Genomic DNA, 23,511 nt, shown 5'->3' with positions numbered 1-23,511 from the left:
TCGCACTTTCAGCTCCCCGCGCCCCTGTTTAGTAACTGTAGCCGCACTTTCGGCTCTGATGACTGCGGGAGTAAACGGTGAATTGAACTTTACTACGTTACTTTTATTAGATGAGAGTTATAATAAAGAAACTATTTGTATTTATGGTAACATTTTTTTTTTTATCTCGTTGTCTACCAGCCAATGCTCGACGACCAGACTTCGTGTTTTATATCACGATCACACAGGCTGGATCTCCTTGCTTTCTACTCCCTATGTAGTGTACAGCGTAGGTCGTATAATAATAGATTCTATATTCAACTGAATTATATGCCCAAAAAAGCCATTTATATTTAGACTCTAGCTACAAGACTCCCCGTCTAACATTTAGAGCAGTATTCGTGCACAGAAGCCATCGTTTCCTGAACTATACACATGCACTCTGTAGGGAGTAGGGAGCCATTTGAGATTCAGCCATAGCGTTTAAGGGTTTCTAAAAACGTTACGCACTACATTCCGCGCCCTCGACCGCTGTTTAACATGGTATCCGGAGCTGAGAGTGTGCGGTACTACGGCTCTGCAGTTAGACCCTTCTCACGACGTGGCCACAGTGTTGTCAACTACTTTCAATGGAAAGTAGCTAAAGCGTGCTCGAAAAGTCGCTTAATGTAACTAGATGACGCCATTCACAATTAGCATATTCGTGACGCAGTTGCGTCAGCCCTTACACGTGGTTGCTCCTCTCCTACTATCTGTGCTCAAAAATATAGGCCTACTGTATTTGAATACAGACAAATTTCCAGTAAAGCCTTTCTCGTTTACATATTTTTCTGTTTCTGTTGTTAGACAAGGGGATGAGTATGACATAGTAACTGAAACGCGGCCCATTAGGACATGTTAACCAGCTGTTACTTCCAAGTCGCTGCTCCACTAAAATTCAGATTATAACTATAACCACAACATCGTCTGACAAAATCACTCATAGTTAAAAGAAAACGGCTGTGAATTCAGAGAGTTCAGAAACAGAAATGAACTAAACCCCTGTGTGATAGCGATAAGACAGTTAATGGTCAAAACGATTTAGTTAAATTACTGTTTGCACATGAACTCATTCACGTCTATGTTAGCGGCCGTGCTGACTGAATATGTGAACAGGCTAGAGCCAGGGCTGGACTGGAGACTCCCTGCTTTGGAAAATAGCTAAGGTTTGTCCAAAAAAGTAGCTAAATTGGTAGCTTAACACCGGATGGTTCATTTGAAAGTAGCTAAGCTAGCTAGCTAACGTTACTTAGCCTAGCTGACTTGCTGAGTAACGGTCAAAGTAACACAAAGTTAGCTATGCTGCTAACACGTTAAATAACAAATAAGTTAAAAATAATCTTTTCTTTTCTACTGATACAAATGCTCTGTTTCCGGTCTTTTTCGTTTTCCGATCTCAGGCACATTTTAAAGCCTAAACTGAAGATTGAAGATAGAAAGCCTTGTAAGCTGTAATCTATTTATCAATAACACAAGGAATCTGTTTATGTTTGTGTATGGGTGGGCAGTATAACGATATTTATTGTTATTGTGTAAAATAAGGTCTCATTGTGCTTAATATGGATATTGTCAGTACTTAAAGAGCGTGGACCAGCTACATTTTTCATTAAAACGGCATAATTAGTCTTTTAATTTAGTTCAGTGTAGTGTGTGAAACTTTAAAGAAAAATCATTGTCTGTACCGACTTATCAAACCTCTGAAAAGCTAAATGTCATTATGTAAATTGAGAAAGTGTCTTGAAGTATTGTGATATTATATTTTTGCTATATTACCCACCCCATGTCTCTTTAAAAAAGCAAGTTTATAATACATTTTCAAATAAAGCACTGAAAACCACAATGGTGAACTTTTGTTTTTTGTTCTTTTTTGGTAAGGAGTGTTACTTGAAAAGGAATTCCACAAAATTTTCGAAACTATTAAAATGTAAACAAAATCATTCCGAGCGATTTGATTTGAAAACTTTGTACTGAAACTTGGGGTTAGAATTGTTCCCAGTGGAGCTGATAGGAACCAGACGTCTAAAGCATTTAAAGCCTCTAAAAGCTCCCTTGCAGAAAGTTAATGAAAAACCTTATTCAGGAGACGTTTTAAAATAATTTTGATATAAGCTTCGGGGCTACAGTGTAGATTTTTAAATCCTAGAGGGATATTTGTGTGTAAGACAGACCTTCATCAGCATTATCTATGAAAACACACGTGTAGACACATGTAGGTTTACTGGTTGTTCTGAATAGTAATAAAATGGCTTCATTTACGCTGTAGGTGTCACAACCCCAGATTCCCATTCAACTACTGTAAAGATCTGCAGTGAACCATTTCATATTAATCCACTCTGAATGCCTTTGTTTACATCTCGGTGCTTAAATTTTGAAAAAATGGGTGGAATTCCCCCTTAATCGGTTTATGAATAAAGCATGTAACAGCTTATGTCTACACCCTGTCACCTCTTTAAAATCTCTTAAGATTCTGTAATACTCTTACTAATATAGCACCGAGTACTACAAATGTTTGTGTACTAAGTTGGTCAAAGTTTAGCAAAGTTCTGCTGTACACCTGCATCAGATTTCTAGAATATCTAGAACTGCTGGAATCTTTATTGTGTTTTTGTGTGTATTTCTTTCCACTTAGGTCCACTTATGATATGTGTATGAATTCTTAATTAATGAGGTCTTAATTAAATGACCCCTCTTCTAATTACCTGTCCTGTATTGTGCCAGGCTTAAACACTCCTTATAACTTCATTGTAAATGGGCAGAGCTTAACTGCAGTAGGAGACAGGCTGTTTTTACATCTTAGTTTTAATATATGGGGGGTGAAGGCTACATCTTGTAACTTTAACACTATTTACATACCACATCAAAGTCCTTTATGTTATATTATGCGAACATTATTAACATTATTATTAATATACACATAAATATGTAATATTCACTCCCCAAAAGCACACAGTTCATATAAGGAAATGAAGCTGGGAAAACAGCTTGTTTTGAATCCACTGTTCTTGTGATGTCATGAAGACCAACACATTTACGTAGACCCACTCATTCAGCTTACAGCAGTTAGCAGTTTTTTGAATGAGGCACAAAAGATGGCAGCCAATCAGAACAGAGCTCATTTACATAGCAGTCTCAAAGGCAAAATCTGTTTAAGGGATAAAGAGAGGTTGGACATGGTCATGTAAAGATGAATATATGAATATAAACATGAATATGACTGTACATGTGGACCTCAAGGGAAAAAACTAAGTACAAGGAAAATGTGGGATATGAGCCCTTTACAAGGAAGGCTTGGTTTTGCATGATACGGGCCCTTTAAAGCACAGAGCAACCGGCATCCAGGCCTACACTAAAGTGCCAGTGATCAGAAAGTGGTGCTCTAAAATCATCTGGGTGTTTGGGAATCTGTTGTAAGGTTTAGGAGAGGGACATGAAGACCAGCTTTGAGGATTTACTCTTCAGACTGGTCCTTCATCTGCCTGGCACAAAGAGCATGTGATGTAACACAGGCTTCGTGCAACCTCTCTGCCTGAGATGGGCTCCCAACCAGAACTCAGCAGAGCGCCACATTATAATTAGCTGCAACTTTTTAAAGCTTTACTAATTCCCAGAAGCATGTAATTTTACTTCTCTTAGCTTGTTTTTTTTTTCTTAAAAGGGTACCTTTCACTCTACAAGATACACCACCTTTGACCTTTGTGGTTTACAAAAAAAGAGTTTAACCATATAGCTGGTGTGACTTTAAATGTGCTTCCAAGAAGCCATAAAGTAATTTAAGGGTCACTCTCGGAATTAAAGAGCAGCATTACATTTCTGTTAAAGGTAGAATCAGCACCTACTTAAAAAAACCAAACACTAAAAGACAAACTAACATCAGCTTAAAAGAGTGCAAACTCATTTTAAAGCTAAGCTTATACCCAAGTTGTGGGATAAGTGTGAAAGTTTAAAAAATCTCAGCTGTCAATACAATCCTCTGCTTCTTTAAATGCCACTTCAGAGTAAACGCTAACATACCATGTGTTTATGAAAGAAATGACTGTCATTATTGCAGCCACAAAGTCATACGACATCAGCCAAGGAGGGGAACACCCCTTTCCCCAACCTGCCCATATAAATTCTGACCGACATGAAAGGGGAACAGACGGAGAATGGGCTTAGAAAGGAGGAGTGAAACTCAGGATTAGAGGCAAGCAGTCACTTGCAAAAGCCACTGACCAGTTCTTGAGCAAAAGGGACAAATCGAATTCACCAGTCCTCATCTTTTCCATCCAGCGCACCAGACGTCCACTCAGCCATTCCACACTGCTGTAAGTATTGGGCAGACTTGTGAAAGTTGTGAAAGTCTTGGGAAATGATGCAGGGAAAGCAGTTCTGTTGCACAAAGGCTGCACAAAGTTTACAGCAGCACTTTATGCTTCCTTTTGGAAGGAGACCATTTGCCACTTTAACAGTGGCTCAAATGGAGGTGAGTCAATCTAATCTTAAAGTATTGCCTTTTCTGCTTTTAGTAAAGAGTAAATATATATTAGTCTTTTGTGTAGCAAGGATTGGGGTGTGCTTTTCAGTAGATTTGAAGAATATTTCAGTGTCTGTTTTCTTAAAAAGTTAATTCCAGATTTTCTTAGTACTGGTTACAACTTTAAGTCTTAATCAGAGAGTAAATAAAGAACATTGTGTGAAATTATTTTGGCTAGTCAGTGAACTACTAGGACTTAATTATTAATTAAATTAGACTTTAGAATATGCAAACATCCCCATCTTCATATTTCTGTCTGAATGCTGCGCTGAAACATAAAGTGACTTGAGAGCAAGGCATTTGATGTGTTTGGCAGTAGTGGGTCACATTCGCTCTTGTACATAGTTTGGGTGCCCTGGTCAATTTCCGTGCTTTGTTAAAGTGAAAATAAGTGAAGACGTCCTCTACAGAGAACACACGTCTACACATTTTAATGTAAACTACTGTTTATTTCCTGAATTAACATATTGGAAAAAAATAAAGCATAAAACATGACCTGTGAAAAAGTTTTGGCACATTTTATATTTTATGTTTGGAATAAATAAATAGAATTGAAATGAAAAAAGAAACTGTTCATTAAAATTAGTAAAGAAATGCCATATTTAATATTTGAGTTGCCTGTAGAAGATGTGTTAAACTTATTTTCATTTAGAAAATCAGCAAAACATGTACTTTGACTGTACACTGTTAAAAATAAAGATGCCAAATGGAACCAAAGAGGTTCTTTTATTCTGGTTCCCTAGTGAATCTTCCAGTGGATGGTTCTTCAAAGAACCACCTTTTGTTGATGAGATATGCGAGTGTAATGAACCTTTTAAAAATTTAAAAAGCCTCCATGAACCGTATAAGAGCATTTCTACTAGTTTGTTTCAGGATGCCTAAAAATGGATATATAAATATGTATAAATTATTTTGAATATTTTTTATAAATGCATTTTTGCCATACATATTGGGGGAAAAGTTTTTTTACTCCAGAACATCCTAAAAAACAACATACCCTTTTAAGATTGGCTGAACTGAGTTCCTTTTGTCTCTTTCTTAATGATGAACAACCTGCTTCCTTTCCCCCCAAAAATGAGGGTATTACAGGGCATTGACCCCAACTTGTTTGTGAGCTGCAGGACCCCCTACCACTCTTCACTGCCCCACCACTTTTTTCTACCAGTTCAAAGCCCAGAATGGAAGCATTTTAGAAGTAAACAGTTAGTGAGGCAAGAGTGTGCAGCAGCAATGGGTCTGAATTGGAAGTAGAGAAAATATGCCATTTACAATAGAAGAAGAGTGGAAAAAGTACAGAAATATGATGTTTAAGTAAAAGTACAAGCACTGTGTTAAAATCTTACTCAGTTAAAAGTGGAAGTATGAAGCCAAAAATCTACTCTACATCAGTGAATTTCAAAACGTATCTACATTTAAACATGCTCAAGTCTTTAACAATAAAAAGTAAATGCTCTAACATGTAAATAGTTTTTTTTTGGTTGGTAATGTGTTGAGCGGCAGCACTCGTCCTCAAACAAAGACAAATCAGTTTCATTTTACACTAATATATATAACTATATATAGTTGGATGTTTTAATGAAAACAATAAATTAAAATGCATAAGAACACAAGACATATGCTGCCCTTTGAGATATGGAAGTATGTTTTTTTCTCTTGGAAATATAAAGGAGTAAAAGTGCAGATCTTCCAAAAATAATACTTAAATGCATTGACAAACTACAAGTGTTTTAAACCCTGTATACAAGGCCTGGGATGTTGCGAGAGAAAGCAACAGCTGGCCAACTTCTATGTTAATAACCTTCCAGAATACTTATGTATCACTGGAACTGGTTCCATAGAGATTTGCCCTCATTTCGTCACTGTGTTTGATAAGTCAGTTATGTATGGCAAAGGCCACTTAGTGAAGTTGCACAATGCATGTGCTGGGAGATGTATTCCATGTAAGTCCTGTGATTTCAAAAAGGTCTGAGTCTAAGAAAAACGGAAGCAGAATTTGAGCAACGTCTCTGTTCACAAGGACCTTTCTCTTAAAAGTGCGATTAAGTTAGAGACCCTGGGGTCAATGACCTAATAAAACCTCAATAGGGACTCTCTTTGTTTTGGTCGTGCTTGTTCAGATGGTTATGTCTGGATGACTGAAGACAGCTGCCCCCAAAAGACCTACACACACATACATACACACAAAGACACGTGACAGTCAAAGGACTTTCAGATAGGATGCCTGCCAAAAAGCACAGAAATGTTATTATTATGGAGGATCGCTGAAGTGAGGCACATATGGTCATACAGGAAAAAATAAGTATGTATTTAATGAAGCAGGAGCATTTGGAAACTGCTCTCTCTCTCTCTCTCTCTCTCCATTCATTCTTCAGTGAGAGGTTACTATAGAGATGCATGCAGCCCCCGCTGCTCATTTAGACAAAGAGACAAACAGCTTTTCCTCTGCATTTATAACCCCCCCCCCCACTTGATCATTCTAATACACCATTCCACATACAGTATTGGGCATAAGACAGAGACCAGCCTTCATTTATTCAATTTTAGACAAAAAAATGTTCATTTTGTGGAGACTTGCTTTCAGTATTTCAAAGAAATTGGCAGGGATATTTTTCCACACCTCCAAAGGTCAGTCTTAGAAGCTGGTTGCACTTTTTGCTTCTCACGATCCAAGTAATCCAAACACACTCTTAGGTCAAGACCATTGTTCTGAGAACACCAGCAGCCTTTTCCTCTGTTTTCTTTTCTTAGTAAGGCCTTCTTGGCAGCTACACAACCTTTCAGATTCATAGTATTGAGTTGTCTTCTCAAAGTGGAAGGATGAACAGGAACACCTGTGGATTTGAAGCAGCTTGATTTTCTCCTCTTTCACAAAGATGAAAGCTTTAAGTGCTGTTTATGGGGACAGTTTTGGTGGCCTACCAGGTCTTCTGTGTATCTGTTTATTTTTGAAACAGTTTTTTCTCCTTCATTATGCAAGTGTATTATTTTATGTCTAATGTCCTCCTAAAAAATGAACAAACTTCTATGTGTATATACACATACCCCGACTGGTCACTTCATTCAAGTTCACCTCCTTACGTCTACATTTATTGTCAATTTTATCAGCTCCACTTACTATATAGGTACACTGTGTAGTTCTACAATTACAGACTGCAGTCCATCTGTTGCTCTGCATACTTTGTTAGGCCCCTTTCACCCTGTTCCTCAATGGTCAGGACCACCACAGAGCAGGTATTACTTGGGTGGTGGATCATTGCAGTGACAATGAAGAAAGAAGGAGGTTTCTAACTAGGTTGGCACACATTTCTTGAGGAATTTTAACCCAATCCTTACTGACAAATTGTTCTAGCTCATCCAAACTACATGGTTTCGTTCTTTGACCTTAACCTTGAGCTCCTGCCATACATTATCTATAGGATTGAGGTTAGGGTCACTCCAGGACCTGGTGTCATTCAAAACATTTTGGATGAACTTGGATGTGTGCTTTGGGTTATTGTCTTGCTGGGAGACGCAAAGGCGACCTAAAGCCAGACTGGCAGCAGATTTCTTCACATTATCATTCAAAATGTCAACATAATCTCTCTTCATGACTCCATGTACCCAAACAAGGTCCTCTGTGCCTGAAGCAGCAAAACAGACCCACAGTGTTATGCTTCCACCACGATGTTTAACTGTGGGAACAGTGTGTTTTTAGGGCCACTCCCTTCCTTCACCAAACAAGAGCAACATCCATGTGCCTGAACAACTCCAGTTTAGTCTCATCAGGCCAAACGACAGACTTCCAAAACTCACCCCATGTTTCAAATGGTCAAAGGAAAACTACAATCTTGCTGATGTGCTGCTGTGTTGGCCATGCGCGGAGGCTCTCAGGAGGCGCCCTGCTCGTGTTACAAGAGACTTTATTGTAAATAAGTTGTTATTGTTAGGCTAAATACATGCAAATGTGTTATTTGTATCATTCTTTGCTGGGCTGTGGGGTAGTTAGTGTGGGTCTGGGTGACTATCACAAATGGACAATATATGGCTTGAAGCGACCGGCCTGTTATCATGGCGGCTCTCCTTCACTGCCAATGTTCCAATAAAAGAGCACTACTTGCAGCAGAATCATGACTTCTTCCATGTCTCCTTCTACGCCAACACTACAATATGTATATTGTGTATATACCTATAGTTTCAAAAGACAAGAGACAGATTATTAAGTGTTTTCTGAAGGGATGTCTAGATTTTTAGGGAGCTGTTCATACCTTTTCCTCTCCTTCCTCTGCAGCAGTGGAACATTATTTAGTCTGTAATAGAAGTGTTTGTTTCTCTTTGGCTGAAAAGGATGGGGAGTGAGCAAGAGAGAGACAGAGAGAGAGAGAGAAGGAGAGGGTTGGGCATAGAGTGCAGAAACAAATAGCCTTGACGTTGTTGAAGTTAAAGCTTCCCAGAAGCAGCCGTTTGCCTTTGCAGACAACAGCAGTGAAGGCACCTGAGGTAGGAGTGCACTAATTAAATAACTGACAAATTTTAGTCGCTCTTTGCATAACTCTTGCTGTATTACCTTACGTATGTGTTATTAGAGAATTTAATGGATTTGTTTACTTGTTTGTGCAGCTGAATAGTCAGCAATGTTGTGATAAATAGTGTTCAGACTGTCTAAATATAGCAGTCAGTGAATCAGAAGATGAACCCCGGAAAGTTAAGTTGACTGTCCGAGCAGGAAAGGGATTGTCCTTGCTGACTAATTTGAATGTGGAGTACCTTTTATGTGGTTGTTTATGGTGAACCACACTGTTGAGAAAGTAACTGAATAATTCATGTGTTCATTATTTATCTGCTGGCTACTGTTTGAATGATTCCTTCTTTCTGAGTGAGTCTTTTCTTTAACTTTGCTTCATGTTCCTCTTCTCTTGGGCTCCAGCTCCAGTAAGGCAAAATGGGAGTCTATGGAACAGTCACCATCATCTTCCTCCTCCCGCTCGTGGCAAAGATGACAGAAATTCCACCTGGTTGCAAAATTCGTATCACCTCCAGAGGCCTGGAAATGTGTAAGACATCATTTATTATCATTATTTATTACTATTTATTATCATTGTAGCAAAGGACGCAGCTGTGCCAGAGCAGACCTCTTTCTGCAGGTCCCCTAGTGGCCATTCTGCTGGAGGAATGGAAATTGACTCGAGGATTTTTAAATTAATATAATAAAATAAGATAATCTTCCTCTGTTATTAGATTAACTAGGACACGGCTGGGACTCAGATTACTCTTTGCTGAGCTGCTAGTGAGCAATGAGGAGTGATATAGGAGGGGTGAGAAGCCGCTGCTGTGAAAATACTTTGCACCTCTCCATGAAGATGGTTGTGCAACACAACTGCAGTTTATAAATAATTGTTCTACAGACAGCTGCAACTATAAAAATGCATTCAAATATAACACACTTTTATAACTGTTCACTTGCTTGCTCACCTATGAATAAGAAAAAAACATGTTGCTTTCAGTTTCTAAATCATGCGCATTTCCATTAAATTCAGAAGTCAAAAAATATTGCAACTGAGTTCAACTGAGGTATCTCTAAAATAGGTGGACACTGACCATTTAATGGGGCATTCTAGCCAAAAGCTAGAGTTTGATATATTATTTGTCAAGTTATACTGTATTCTGTCACATTTTCTATCTTGTTTTCATGTTTTAAGTGTTTTCTCACTATAAAACCCAGCATCTATTATGCAAATATGTCACACAAACACAGGTAATGTCTGTGGTAGCAATCAACCGCGACTGCTAGCCACTGATATATAGACTAATAGTACAACCAAGCTAGCACTAGCGCCTTGGTTGTTGAACAAAAACATAACAAAAAACAGACATAATATCTTTATTATAATATCTTTTATAGTAAGATATTCAACTTCCTAACAGTGATGTTTGCTCTCTGCCTGCCTTCTGAATTCACCAGCTAATGGAAAAAAAATCTAAACAGCCCCCTACCCACTACCTCGATGACTGCTATGCTCATATATGCTAGGCTAGCTGCTAATATGTCATAGTATGTTACACCCTGTTTTACAATCTACATATTCTCAGTACTGTGTACTGTCTGTGTCCTGTTTACTTGTAAGTCTTTTGCATTTATTGCATTGTATTGCCTGTCCTATGTAAATTGTATTGTTTTGCACTTGTGTTCCTGTGGTGCACCAGGGTCCTGGAGGAATGTTGTTTTGTTTCACTGTGTACTTGTATACAGCTGAAATGACAATAAAGCCTCTTGAACTTGAACTAAAATACACTCCAAAGCAGGTGGAGTCATAGTTCCTCCCACCTTCAAGATACATCATGAGAAAAGATGTCTTTAAATCATGAAATCTCACTTTACAGTAGTGGTCACCAGCCTTCTTTCCTGCCGAGTTTAGTTCCAACCTGCATCTTACATGTAACCCTCCGCTTACTTAACACTAATGCTTCTGGTCCAGCCATTTAGGGAGCTGTGAAGGAGTTAATTAGCTGGAGCAGGTGTGTCAGGTAGTGGTTGAAACTAGACTCTGCAGGAAGGTAGATCTCCAGGACCAGGGTTGATGACCACTCTAGACCGCTCTAGAGGCAACTGTAGGAGGCGAGTAAGCATATTTACAAAAGATGTAGCAATGTTCATATTTTTCATCCCTTTAAGGCAGCAACATGCGGCTCTTTTACTGCCCTGTTGCGGCTCCACAGCAGAATTTTAGGTAAAAAATAAAATAATGTTAATCCTCTTTTGCAGTAAAATAAAGCTCTGCTATTCATTCTAAGACAGTTTTAAAAATAAATGGTTTGAAATGCTGGAGTTACTGTATATCTGCTAATTCACCCTTCAACCCTGAAGATTAGCACAGACTGCTGGTTACCATAGCAACACAGACATAGCTAACAAAAAGGCAAAGAGAAAAATTTAAGATGAACATCAATAAATTGGAGACAAATGGACTGATGTGCATTTAAAAGCACCCAGCTAGTTTTGTGATACATTTAATCTTCAGTGAGAAACTGTCAAACACTAAAAAGTCACAAGGCTGAAGTACAGCTTCTCGTTCTCCAGCTTCTTATTCGAATTTTCCTGTTCCACCTTAAATGGTGCAGCATTTGCATTCTGGAGCCTCAGGCACCATTTAAGGTGGAACCAGAAAATTAGAACAAGAAACTGGCCAATGAGAAGCTGTAAAAAATCAAATGTTAGACATTTTACAAGAAAATATTCTACTTTTGCAAAAATGTTTCCTACCGGAGATGTGAGAAAAGCCATTATAACTGAGCTAAAGCTTAAAGCAGAGCAAAGTAAGTCTGTGTTTTCGTTAATATTATGTAATATTATATAATGTCCATACCAGGACATTACCTAGCTCATATTAAGACACATTTTTAGCCAAGATGCTAAAATGTTACTTTAATAAAATGGACATAAAATGCTGTGGCTCACAAGGTGGTTCGATTTTTGTTGAAAGGATAAAATGGCTCTTCTTAACATTTGGGTTGCGACCCCTGCCTTAAGGTTTTCTTGTGTTTTTTTTCAGTGAAGTATGAGACACAGAAGTTTGTGGAGCAGGAGCTGGGAAACATCACCATGCCAGAGATGCATGGCAAGGAGGGGCGCTTCCAGTATTCCATTACAGAGTCAGTTAGACTTGTCCAGCCATCATCAGCTGTGTTTACTGTCTTTTTATTTTAATACAACATTTACCTCAATTCAGAATTCAGTCCAAATATGAAATTACAAAGACATTATCATTCCAGCAAAGACACGATGAACATCAGTTCCTCCTCATCAGTTAGACCTGGATGAATTACACTTTTAGCAAACTCAGTTAAATTACAACACTCAGAGGATGAGTAAGACGTACTTCAACGGAAAAAGGTCACTCGACTAATGTCGAGACAGAAAATCACTTGCATCACCCACCACAAGTTATTCAGAGATGAGTGTTTTCCAAGCGTAGGCATAATGTTAGGAACATGGTGGACAAATCAAATAAGAAATAAAGAAAAGGGCTGTAAGAGTTGAAGTTACTGAGCAGTTAATGAGTTAATTAATGACCCAATGGTGGAATCAATAGTGTGCAATAATGAAGGTGTTTATCACAAATGGCTTTACAAAATGAGAATTATTTGCAAGAGTTGATTAGCGTCAATGCTAATAGGAATAAGTTAGCAACGAAAGAGGTTTGTGGTTGATGGTCTAATTACTCCTGATGTGCGAGTCCACATCCTGGGGCCAAGCAAGTTCAGCAGACACAGGGTTCCTGACCAAGAGCTTCACAAAACCTAATAAATGGAACGGGATTTAAGTCATTTTACAAAGGTGGTTAACAGCTTTCTCTGTTAACCCAGGTTCAGATACTTAGGCTAATCGTTATGATGAAAAAGTACTTAAATATGTAAAAATTAAAGCATTTGCAACAGCAAAAAAGCAATGCTGTCTCCACTGCCACCACATTAGTGCTTATTAGGGTAACAATAGCTTTATATTGCAACGCTCACTGCTATTAAAAGAGGCACTGCTTTTGCACAAGTTGTGGTGCCTTATTTTCCAGCTGTTGTTGGCCACAGCCACAGCCACGTTCCTGTTCTTTCACCCAGCTCACGTCTCTGTTTCTACACACACATACACACCCTGCCGGGGTAGTTCCTAGACCACCTCCCACCCCCGTTAGAGTCCAAAGCAAAATGAACCAAGTGCAATTAATTCTGGAGAACACATGACCCAAAGCTAAAATGTCAACACATTTCTTGAACATCCTGCAATACTCTTACTATCGATGTAGTTTGATTTGTTTCCTCTGCTAAAAAGTAATATTCTTCATGTGATTGATGTCACAGATGTCATGAAGACCCTGCAGGGGTCCACCTCCATCAGTGCCTGATTGGTCTAAAGGTCATCTGATGGTCCAAGAGTTGTTCATGATGTGAAACCCTGAATTTTACCTGCCTTGGAGCAAGTTAGGCATGCATTATAAGTTGCCATGGCAGGTATCTGGGTAAAAAGTGATCCCCTATCATGAGAAAGAAAGTCCAGGGTAAGATTAAACTACGGATAAAGTTAGCTGGCTGAGCCATAAATCCCACTTTATGAAAGGCCCTGTTCTGAGTTTGTTTAAAACAGTTGGAGATCAAATTGGCCACTAATCATAAACCTGTGCCTCTGACCTCCTCACAGTGTGAAGATAACAGAGCTAAACCTGACAGCTGACCTCAGTTTCCAGCCTACAGCTGGACTTCTTTTTGAGGTGCACAACTCATCCATCACCGTCAGCTTCCAGAGACGCATCCTCTACTGGTTCTTGTAAGTTTGTGACGTAGAACTTCCTTCTTCTTAGCATAAACCCATTTGGGCTCCTTCTCTCATGCTAAAGTTAGCAAATGATCTCCTGCGAATGGGAACTAATCATTCTCCACAAGTTAGTCTTACAGTGTGTTGCTTGATAACTGATTAAAATACCCTTGTGGCAATAACAAAGCGGCACAGCTAATATAGCTCCATCATGAAACATAACTACTCCATTTAAAAGTTTGGAATCTGTGTTTTCAATAAAATAAAACAATATAGTTGCAAATGTATGAAATTATTCTAATATGATTATCTTGTACAACTTCACAGGTGTTAGATAGTTAGTAGGACACTAGAGAGCTGTAAATAAAAATAAAGAAATGTTAGACGTGTCCGAGATGAGGAACAGAGCTGTAGATGATTCCAAAATGACTGAGAAAGCGATATAAAATTAAGAAGTGAGTTACACGTGTTATTAATATGGTAAGTGGTTCCAAGCTTTTGAACACCCTGACTCTTTAAAATTACTTATGGATTTTAAACCATGTTGTCCAAATGCTGACTGAGATGAACCTGAGTAGAACAATCTTTCTGATGGATGTCTCTTTCCTCCATAAGCTACGACGAGGGTCCCATCAACGCCTCTGCAGAAGGCGTGAACATCCACACCGCCCTCGACCTGGCCAAAGATGAGCTAGGCCGTCTCAAGATCTCCAATGTCAGCTGTGATGCTTCCATTGGCAAGATGAGGGCCAAGTTTGGCGGAACCCTTGGGTACTGGACCCCATACATATATAAGACATTTCATCATCATGCTTTATACACATTGGCAGATCATCAGGTGTTCATGTTCAACTGTAATGTCACTCTTAAAAACAAAAGGTTCTTTAAAAAAGTTCTTTAGAGCAATGCTGTAGAAGGAGCATTTTATGGACCCTTTCAGCAGATGGTTCTTTGCTTGGTGGCATTTTTAGCTTCACAACAAGCTCTTAAAATGTTTTTTTAAAATATCTCTGACTGGTTACTCACAGCACTTTTTCAAAAATTAAATAATTTTAAAGGACCTCTCCATAAAAAGATCAATGAGTCACTCAGTCCACTAAGAACCACAACCACATGGTTCTTCAGATTCCATTGGCTCTTTAATAGCTTTCCAAAATAAGACCTACATATAAAGGAAATACAGGCATAACTAGACTAAACAATGACCAAACTTCAAACTACTGCCCGGTCTATTGCTCTCATTATGCAGTTGTATGCAAAAGTTTGAAAATGCCAGGTCAAATTACATGCTTTGTTGATTTTCTAATTGAAAATAAGTTCACACATTCTTTATAGAGAATAAAATGTAACATCTTTAATTTAATTTATTTAGGAAAAAAAATCTATCTATCTATTTATCTACCTATACACACACACATATGTATATATATATATATATATATATATATATATATATGTATACACACACATAAAATGTGCTGGAGCTTTTGCACAGGCCATACTTTATATCAGCATATAAACAGTAATTTTGCATCAAAACAAACATCCATATTTTTTTTTCACAACAAAATGTCATTTGGCCACCCAAACGTTTGCATATGGCTGTATATAAGATAAGCTGTGAATTTAATGTTAGGCCAAATCTTTAGGATTAAATGATGAACAGACAGACTTTGTTTCCATGGCAATGATGAGATTATGCAAACATTTTGAAAAAATGAAAAAAAAGAACCTCTTTTCCACAACAAAACAGCCTCCTCATGATGTAAGGTTCCATACCAATTTAAGGGTTTTCCTAGAAAAGGACTATCTAGGAAACTTTTTTTTAAGAGTGTAATAATGTGCTAATGACATGAGTGAAATAGTAGAGGTCTGGCTGTATTGTACATTGTATAATTATATGTTTAATATTTATATTTGAATACTTTCATGTTCACAGGAGGGTTTACGACTTTGTCGCAACGTTCCTGACCACAGGAATGCGCTTCATCCTAAATCAGCAGGTTTGTTTCTTCAGGCTGAAGAGGCATGTCTTCACCTTCTACGTATGTTGTTCTTAAGATGAGCATAATATTTACAGAAGTTGTAAATTCATTTTAGATTTGCCCTGCACTGAATCACGCCGCGCTGGTGCTGATCAACCAACTGCTGGAGACGATTCCAGGTCAGACAGCACTTTTGACTGTTTTTATATCTGAGAATTTGTGATGTCATGTCTCTGCCTGACCTGTCCAGAATGTACTGGGAATTGTGGAGGTGTTTGGGTTGGGCGTTTACTGTGAGACATTTGTTTGTTTGTGTTTTCATGCAGTGCGTGCAGAGGTGGATAAATATGTGGGCATTGATTATTCGCTTTTGAGTGACCCTGTGGTCACTGGCACTAGTCTTGATATGGACTTCAGGGTGAGTGTTTTATCACAAAGCTTGGGTCGATATTAAGTATGTAAGTATAAATAACTGTAATAGAGTTAAAGGAGATTTATTTACAGTGGTGGTGATAGGAACCAGGGGTCTACAATGCACATATAGCCATTTTGTTTACTAAATGACCACACGTCCTCTGAGTTTTTATATATAATGTTGATGAAGGTTAAATTATGGTAAATCTGAAAGAAATGCATTTTCCTTAGGGACTATTTTTTCTTAACTTTGCTTTAAATTTACATGATTAAAATATCGCTGTTGTCAGAGGAAAACCTTGTATCTCCAAAATAGTAACTTTACAGGAGAAGGAAAAAACCTACTTTAATTTAAAGTCAGTGGAACCAGATTTTTTTCCAAGTCATTTGGGGCTGTTTACTTTAGTCCATTCATCATGAAATTTACACACAATGTAAAGGACCACAGGCATTTTCAATTTATGTCAAAAACTGACAAACATCAAAAATGGAGATACGAGGTTTTCTTCTGAGAGCAGCGATATGTTGAGTGGTTACCTATAAACATTATATGTTACATCAACGTAAATCTTGCCAAAAGCAAACTTAAAGAAAGCATTGTGAAATATTTTATTTGTGTGCAACCACTTGACACATTATAGTCATGGACCATTTTTTCAGCGCATGAATAGATTTAAAAAAATATATGTTTTAGGCCAAAAACTTTTCTCAAAACTATCATAAAACATTTTTATTTAGTAACTTTCTGTGAGGTAGAGGCTTTAAACACTTGAGATGTCTGGTTTCTGTCACCACAACTGTGAACAGTTCTGATTAATTTGTTTCTCTAAAACAGAACATTTCACATCAAACCACTGTGAATAACTTTGTTTAATGCTTAACCACTTAATTAGGCAGAAATTTTGAAAAATCTGTGGAGTTCCTCTTTCAGCCTCAAGAATATACACAACCAGTCAGTGTGTTTATTTGAATCCTACTCTCTTCTTTTCTTTGTACTACACAAAGCTCACAGATGTTAGTGTTTTAGGATTTTCTGCGGGAGAAGCAGGTGCAATACAGAGGCAAACAGGACTTGTTATTTATTTTAAAAACCCAATTACAAAAACATTGCAATAATAGGTAAAATGTAAATAAGAACAGAAAGCAGTCATTTATACATCTTTGACATGTATTTGAACAAAAACAGCACATAGACCAGATACTATTGGTTTTTCTATCAACTTGTTTTTTTGTAAATACACACTCATTCTAAAATTGATGCAAGCAGAAACAATTTAAGGCTAAGAACACAGTAAAATATATATATATATATATATATATATATATATATATATATATACACCTAAACATGATTACATCATCTCTTTAAGATGATGCACAGTGGAAACATGCATTGTGGTCTAATGAGTCAACATTTCAGACTATTCACAAACATTATGGACATCGTGTCTCTGGGCCAAAGAGGAAAGGACCATACAGATTGTTACCAGTTCAAAAGCCAGGGTCTGTAATGGTATTCGGGGGGTATAAGTGGGTAACCTGTATATCTGTAAAAGCACCATTAATGCCGAACACATTTAGATACTGTCTTTTTCAGGGACAGTCAAGCTTATTTCAACATAACAACACCAAGCCGCAGAGGTGCCTGCAGTCCAGACCTGCCTCCACTGAAAATGTGTGTCTTATTGAGCTCAAAATATGACAAGAAAGGCCCTGTATGGATACATATCTAAAGACTTTTTTTCTGACAGAAAAATGGCAAAAATTCCACTTTTACTTTTTGTATTCAGTCCCCATATGATTATTAAGTGCTTTTAAAACACAGTGGTAGCCATGCCTCTGTGACAACTTTTTTGTAACATGTTGCAGGCATAAAATTTGGAATGAGTGTATATTTATGAAAAGCAAGGATCTTCATAAGATAAAACTTCAAATATTGTGTTTTTGTAACATTTTCAATTTAATACAGGTCAAGCAAAATTTACTAATCACTGTCTTCTGCTTTTATTAGCATTTCACACACTGTCCCTGCTTTTTTGGAATTGGGTTTGTAGATGAGTATTAAGACTTGAGCGTTTCAATACTCTGAATTTTAGATTCCTCTGAAAGAATCTCTATCTGTCTCTGCAGGGCATGTTCTACAATCTGCAGAATGAGAAAGATACTCTGGTGAACTATGCAGTGAATCCTGTTGTGAGAGAGTACGACCGCATGATCTATCTGGCTCTGTCTGAGTATTTCTTCGACAGTGGACTCTATTCATATTTCAAAGGAGGGGTGTTCAGGATGCACATATCAAATGACAGAGTAAGATGCCGTCTAAAGATTGTTTTCTCCTGTTTGTGTTCAGTAGAAAGGCTCTGAATAATAACATACCAAAAATTTTAGATGCCAAAAGACCTGGAGATGCTTCTCAGAACCACCTACTTTGGACCTATCATGATGTTGGTAAGAGCTTTCTCTTTCAAAATGAGTTTGTATTTTTATTCCTTGTGTGGTGTTGATGTTGTTGTTACTCAGTGGTCTGGTGGACCCATCACATTACTGTTTTTTTAATCAATACAGCCATAACAGTTTATGTAAAAATTCCAGATGTTTAAAATATCACAAGTGCCCAGAGTAGGGTTCTCCTTTAGCAGCTGTAGCCAGTCAGCAGCCTGTCCATGTGTCCACCCTCACACACACACACACACACACACACACACACACACACACACATATATACAAACACACACACACACACACACACACAGGTACACACATACTAACAGCAGGCCATGTAGGAGGAGAACAGAGTGAAAGACACAGCACCTCCACACTTTTATTCCCTGCAGGTTCACCCAACACCACATGTGTAATATAAATGTGTGGGGGGTGAACAGTGTGAAGTCACTGAAAATGTGTTATTTTAGATGTTCTTCACAGAAAATTAGCAAAAGCCAAGAAATCTGAGGTTGAAATGATGATAATTTTTTTCTTTTAGTAAACATTAAAAAAATGGGTCCCACAGACCCCAACACCACACACGGGCTAATGTGTGGAAAGTCTGGTAAAGAGCATCCAGACAGGCAAAAATCTAATGGGTGCTGCTTAAATTGGTCCATGTTTCCACTCAGTTTCTGTACTTTTTCTTTCCTTTCGCCAACGAAAGCTGCCCTTTACATTGTGTGACCATTTCATAACTAATGGACCAAAAGAAATGACTGAACGCTTTTGCCATTTGCCAATAGCAACAACATGATTTTGTTTCATCTTTCAGAACCCAGCTCTGATGGAAGCTCCTATCTCATTGGAGCTGGAGGTCACCTCAGCTCCTACCTCTACCATCAAGACATCAGGGGCCAGCGTAGCTGTCCACTCTGGGGTCAGAGTGCTGGCTCTTCCTCCAGGAAAGGCACCCGTCCAGCTCAGCAGTATGACCATGGTAAGGACGTTCAATCACATACCTGTTTTGAGACATGAACCTCCTGAACAATGGTGCTTCTGTCCCTCAGACAGTGGTCTAACTAAAATTGTTTTGCTGTGTTGATAGGAGTCCAAATTCAATGCCAAAGTGTCCATGAAGGGGAAGAGACTAGCCATTCATCTGGACCTCAGAAGGTGCGTACAAATACCTTTCAACCAACTTTCCTGGACACTTCATTAGATTCAGTTATGGTTATAGATATTGAGCATATGTTCTGTTTCTAGGTTTAAAATTTTCTCCAACCAGTCTGCTTTGGAGTCATTAGCGGTAAGACGTCTTTTAATGTGAACTTTGCATTAAGTTATTGCTTTGAGGGAAGTAAAATGGAAGCTCAGCATTTGAGGATTTGAGGATTAATGGCTGAATCTCTGCACTCTTTCTAGCTGATCCCTCTCCAAGCTCCGCTGAAGACTATGCTGCAAATCACGGTGGTGCCCCTCCTCAACAGTAAGTGAAATTCAATGACCTTTTGCTTGTCTCCATGTATGGCAGTTGTCCTCAATGTAGAACGAAAGGGTGGGCTATATGGCAAAAATATTACATCATGATACTTGAAGACATTTTTACAATACACAAGATGTATCGTGATATTTGTTTTTTTCTAAGGTTTGATAAGTTGGAACAGACAAAATAAAACCAGAAGTGTCACATTTGTGGGAAAAACTATGAATACAATTATTTTTACTTTACTGTCACTGGGGTGTGACTCTCAGGGGTACATCTCAGTACCTTAAGTCAGGGAACATAATTGTACCATAAACCACTGAAATTATATTCTCTAAGCTGTATTGACTCCACACACCCCGTCTCGTCTCCAGTCTTTTTATTTTATTGTTCTGTTTTAAAACATTTGGTTATGAAAAGATACAATTATATACTTTTATGCTGGGAAAAACTTATTTGAAGAACACAATTGGACCTTAAAACCACTGTTGTACCTCTGATAGAACATTTTCATTGTTTGTATTTTGATGAACATAAAATGTACCTGCACAGAACCTTTATTACTAACAGTGTGCTGCACTGGACTGTATCAAAAAAAGACTAATTATACTATTTTTGTAATGAGATATGCAGTTGGTCAGTGTTCTTTAAGTAGCGATGAGATCTACAATGTAGTCTAAAAAAACGCATATTATGGTGTAATGTGTAATTAATTACAATAATGATAAAATATCCTATTGCTCACACCTAAACGAATGCATCGTACATGCATTAATATGTTGTCGCTGTCTAAAGAAAAACATCTCCATTTTTTCAATTTTTATTTTTCTACAGCAGTTGAACAAAGCAGCTGTGCTTTATATTTTGTGAAGATTTCATGATGAATGGAAGAATGGAAATGCTATAAAATCACTTAGAATAACATTTTTTACATTTACATTGAAAGTTACAATTTTTCTCCTGTAAAATTACAGTTTTGGAGATACATGTTTTTCTTTGGACAGTGCCAATATGCAGTTACCTACGGTTTAAAATAAAGTAAATATTTCCTTGGAATCAAAGAAATATTTCAAATGAAATTTTAATTCTTTGTCGCAATGAGATAGAACCAATTTCTGTTCCCTAAAGAACCTGGTTTAGGGGAGTTCTTGTGATTTTTCTAAATTTGTGCATAATTAATTGGTTAAAGCAAAGTCACTCAGAGTGTTTTGATGTGAAATCCTCCATTCTATAGACATTTAAAGCGGCAGAATTGTTCACAATGGTGGTGATAGGAACCAGACGTCTGAAAACTTTAATCTCCATCACAGAAGCTATTATATCAAATGTTAATGAATACGCTGCCTGGTGTCTGACATTGTTTTATGATAGTTTTCAGATTTATTCCTATTGTGCCATCATCAATATTACATATTAAAACTCAGAAGACAAGTGTAGGTTCACTATGTATTTCAGATGGTAAATAAAATGTCTATATTTTCTTTGGAAACCCCCAGTCCCTATCACCACCATTATAAATAAATCGATCCGTTTCTCTACAATGAATCAGTTCACATCAAAACACTCTGAATGACTCTGTAGAGATCTCAACGACTGAATTATGAAGAAAATTTAAAAAATTGGTGTAAATCTCCTTTAAAGAACTGCAACACTGTAAAGCATGTCTGGTTGAACACTGAACAAAGACTGTATGCTGAACAATTAATGTTCCTCTGTTTTAAATGTAAGATTACACTAAGAGAGGAGTGCGGATTCCTCTGCCCGATGGTATCGACTTCATCGAGGAGGTGGTGGAGTATCACAATGTAAGTCCTGAGCCGTCCATGTGACCTGTACTAATGTAATTTTTAAGGACAACATTTTTTAAATAAATTCCTCAATTTTCCCTTTTGACCTTTAGGGCTACATCATTGTAGGAGCCAACCTGCATTTCAGAAGTGGCCTGAGGGAGCTGATCGAGAGGAAGCAGGCTGGAGAGACTGACAACACTGACTAACACTGAACGTTTTGTACTTGGGATCTTTTTTTTTATTTGTGTTTCACATTCACTTTTAAATATATGCTCACTACAGTGCTGCCATCAGATATTACAGACTGTGCCAGAGACACACAAATAGATGTAGAAACCTTGTGTTCTTGATTACGTGTATTGATTAAATTTTATGTGCACATACTTTCTGACATGATGTATCACTACTGTACTGCCCATAGAAACATGTATATTGGTGTCTCACATTAGTGTTTCAGTAGCTCGTGTAAATGACAGGTTTGTACTGAATGTACTGTTTCAAATGCTTAAAATGAAGAGCTGATGTTCCCGTGTCATCCAACAACTTTCTTACCATGCTGTCCCACATTTCTCACAAAATATTACAAAAACTGATATATTTGAGGTGCACTTTTTTAGAAAGAGTGACACCATAGAAAAACCACTTTTGATTCCTTAAAGAACCTTGTTTGAAAAAGAGATTTGTGAGTCTGAAGAATCATTTAAAGGTTTAAAGCAGGGGTTACCAATCCCAGTCCTGGTGAATTATTACTCTACACACCTGATCCAGCCCACAAAGAGTTAATCAGTTGAATCAGGTGTGATGAAGCAAAAGACAGGGACTGGAAAACTCTGGATTAAAAAGGGATTCTACTGTTTGTTTTCCCAAAATGTCTGCATAATTAAGTCAGTAAATTGTAAATAAGGTCATTCGGAGTGGCTTAATGTGGAATGCTTAGTTCTAGACAAATTTACTGAGAATTGTTTGCAGTGGTGGTGACAGGATCCAGAGAATTGAAGTGTTTATTGCTTTTAAAAACTACCCCACATAAAGTTATTGCATGAACTAGTTACGAATACACTGACATTGCCCTTTAAAGCATGGTTTTTCAGGTTGTAGCTGCTGTAGCATACCTGATCCAATTCGTCAGCTATTTATCACACCCTTCACAAGTATAATTAGGTGCACTAGAGCAAGGAATACTCAAAACGGAGGGGGGCAGTCAGTCCCCAGGACCGGAGTTGAAAACCATGCTTTGGAGCAGGCATGTCAAACTGGGGACCCTCTGAGCCAAAGTGCTGTGAATATTAGCATTTACCCTCATCTAACACTGAATTCAGTTCATGAAGGCCTTGCTAATTAGCTGAAGAGCTGAATCAGGTGCGATTACTGAGGCAGTGTTCTGAAGTCTGCAGTGTTTTAACCCACACAGACTGGAGCCTGACACACCTGCTTTAAAATGCAATGTCTCAGGCAAAGGGCAAATCCTTCTCATAAAGCAGAGGTCACCCATCTTGATCTTCAAAGGGCTGGAAATGCTGCAGGTTTTCAACCAAGCAGAAGCACTCATAACTATATAGCGGTTGTTTGAAGACTGAGACCAACTTAAAAAAAAGAAGTGA

General features: G+C 37.9%; 1 protein-coding gene across 1 annotated transcript; it reads left to right on the top strand.

Annotated features, from left to right (window-relative positions):
• The first annotated feature begins 4,119 nt into the window (after positions 1-4,119).
• LOC118808511 (phospholipid transfer protein) lies at positions 4,120-22,445 on the top strand. The gene is made up of 16 exons (XM_036571239.1): positions 4,120-4,322; positions 9,435-9,561; positions 12,058-12,157; positions 13,698-13,823; positions 14,427-14,582; positions 15,751-15,814; positions 15,912-15,975; positions 16,123-16,214; positions 18,341-18,517; positions 18,599-18,658; positions 19,470-19,634; positions 19,743-19,810; positions 19,901-19,943; positions 20,060-20,123; positions 21,849-21,925; positions 22,021-22,445. Exons 2-16 carry the CDS (start codon positions 9,450-9,452, stop codon positions 22,114-22,116), a joined length of 1,464 nt encoding a protein of 487 aa, XP_036427132.1. The 5' UTR covers positions 4,120-4,322; positions 9,435-9,449; the 3' UTR covers positions 22,117-22,445.
• The last annotated feature ends 1,066 nt before the right edge of the window (positions 22,446-23,511 follow it).

The sequence above is a fragment of the Colossoma macropomum genome, unplaced genomic scaffold, assembly GCF_904425465.1.
Source record: "Colossoma macropomum unplaced genomic scaffold, Colossoma_macropomum, whole genome shotgun sequence".
NCBI classification, from domain to species: domain Eukaryota; kingdom Metazoa; phylum Chordata; class Actinopteri; order Characiformes; family Serrasalmidae; genus Colossoma; species Colossoma macropomum.
Note: the sequence above shows the minus strand (reverse complement) of the source record. Positions and strands in the feature narration are given on the sequence as shown.

Excerpts from the sequence above, each read along its gene's own strand:
- LOC118808511 (XM_036571239.1), top strand. The coding sequence starts at position 9,450 with ATGGGAGTCTATGGAACAGTCACCATCATCTTCCTCCTCCCGCTCGTG. Across the intron at positions 18,518-18,598 it reads TGCACATATCAAATGACAGA|ATGCCAAAAGACCTGGAGAT; the intron begins GTAAGATGCCGT and ends CAAAAATTTTAG. Across the intron at positions 20,124-21,848 it reads GGTGGTGCCCCTCCTCAACA|ATTACACTAAGAGAGGAGTG; the intron begins GTAAGTGAAATT and ends TTTAAATGTAAG.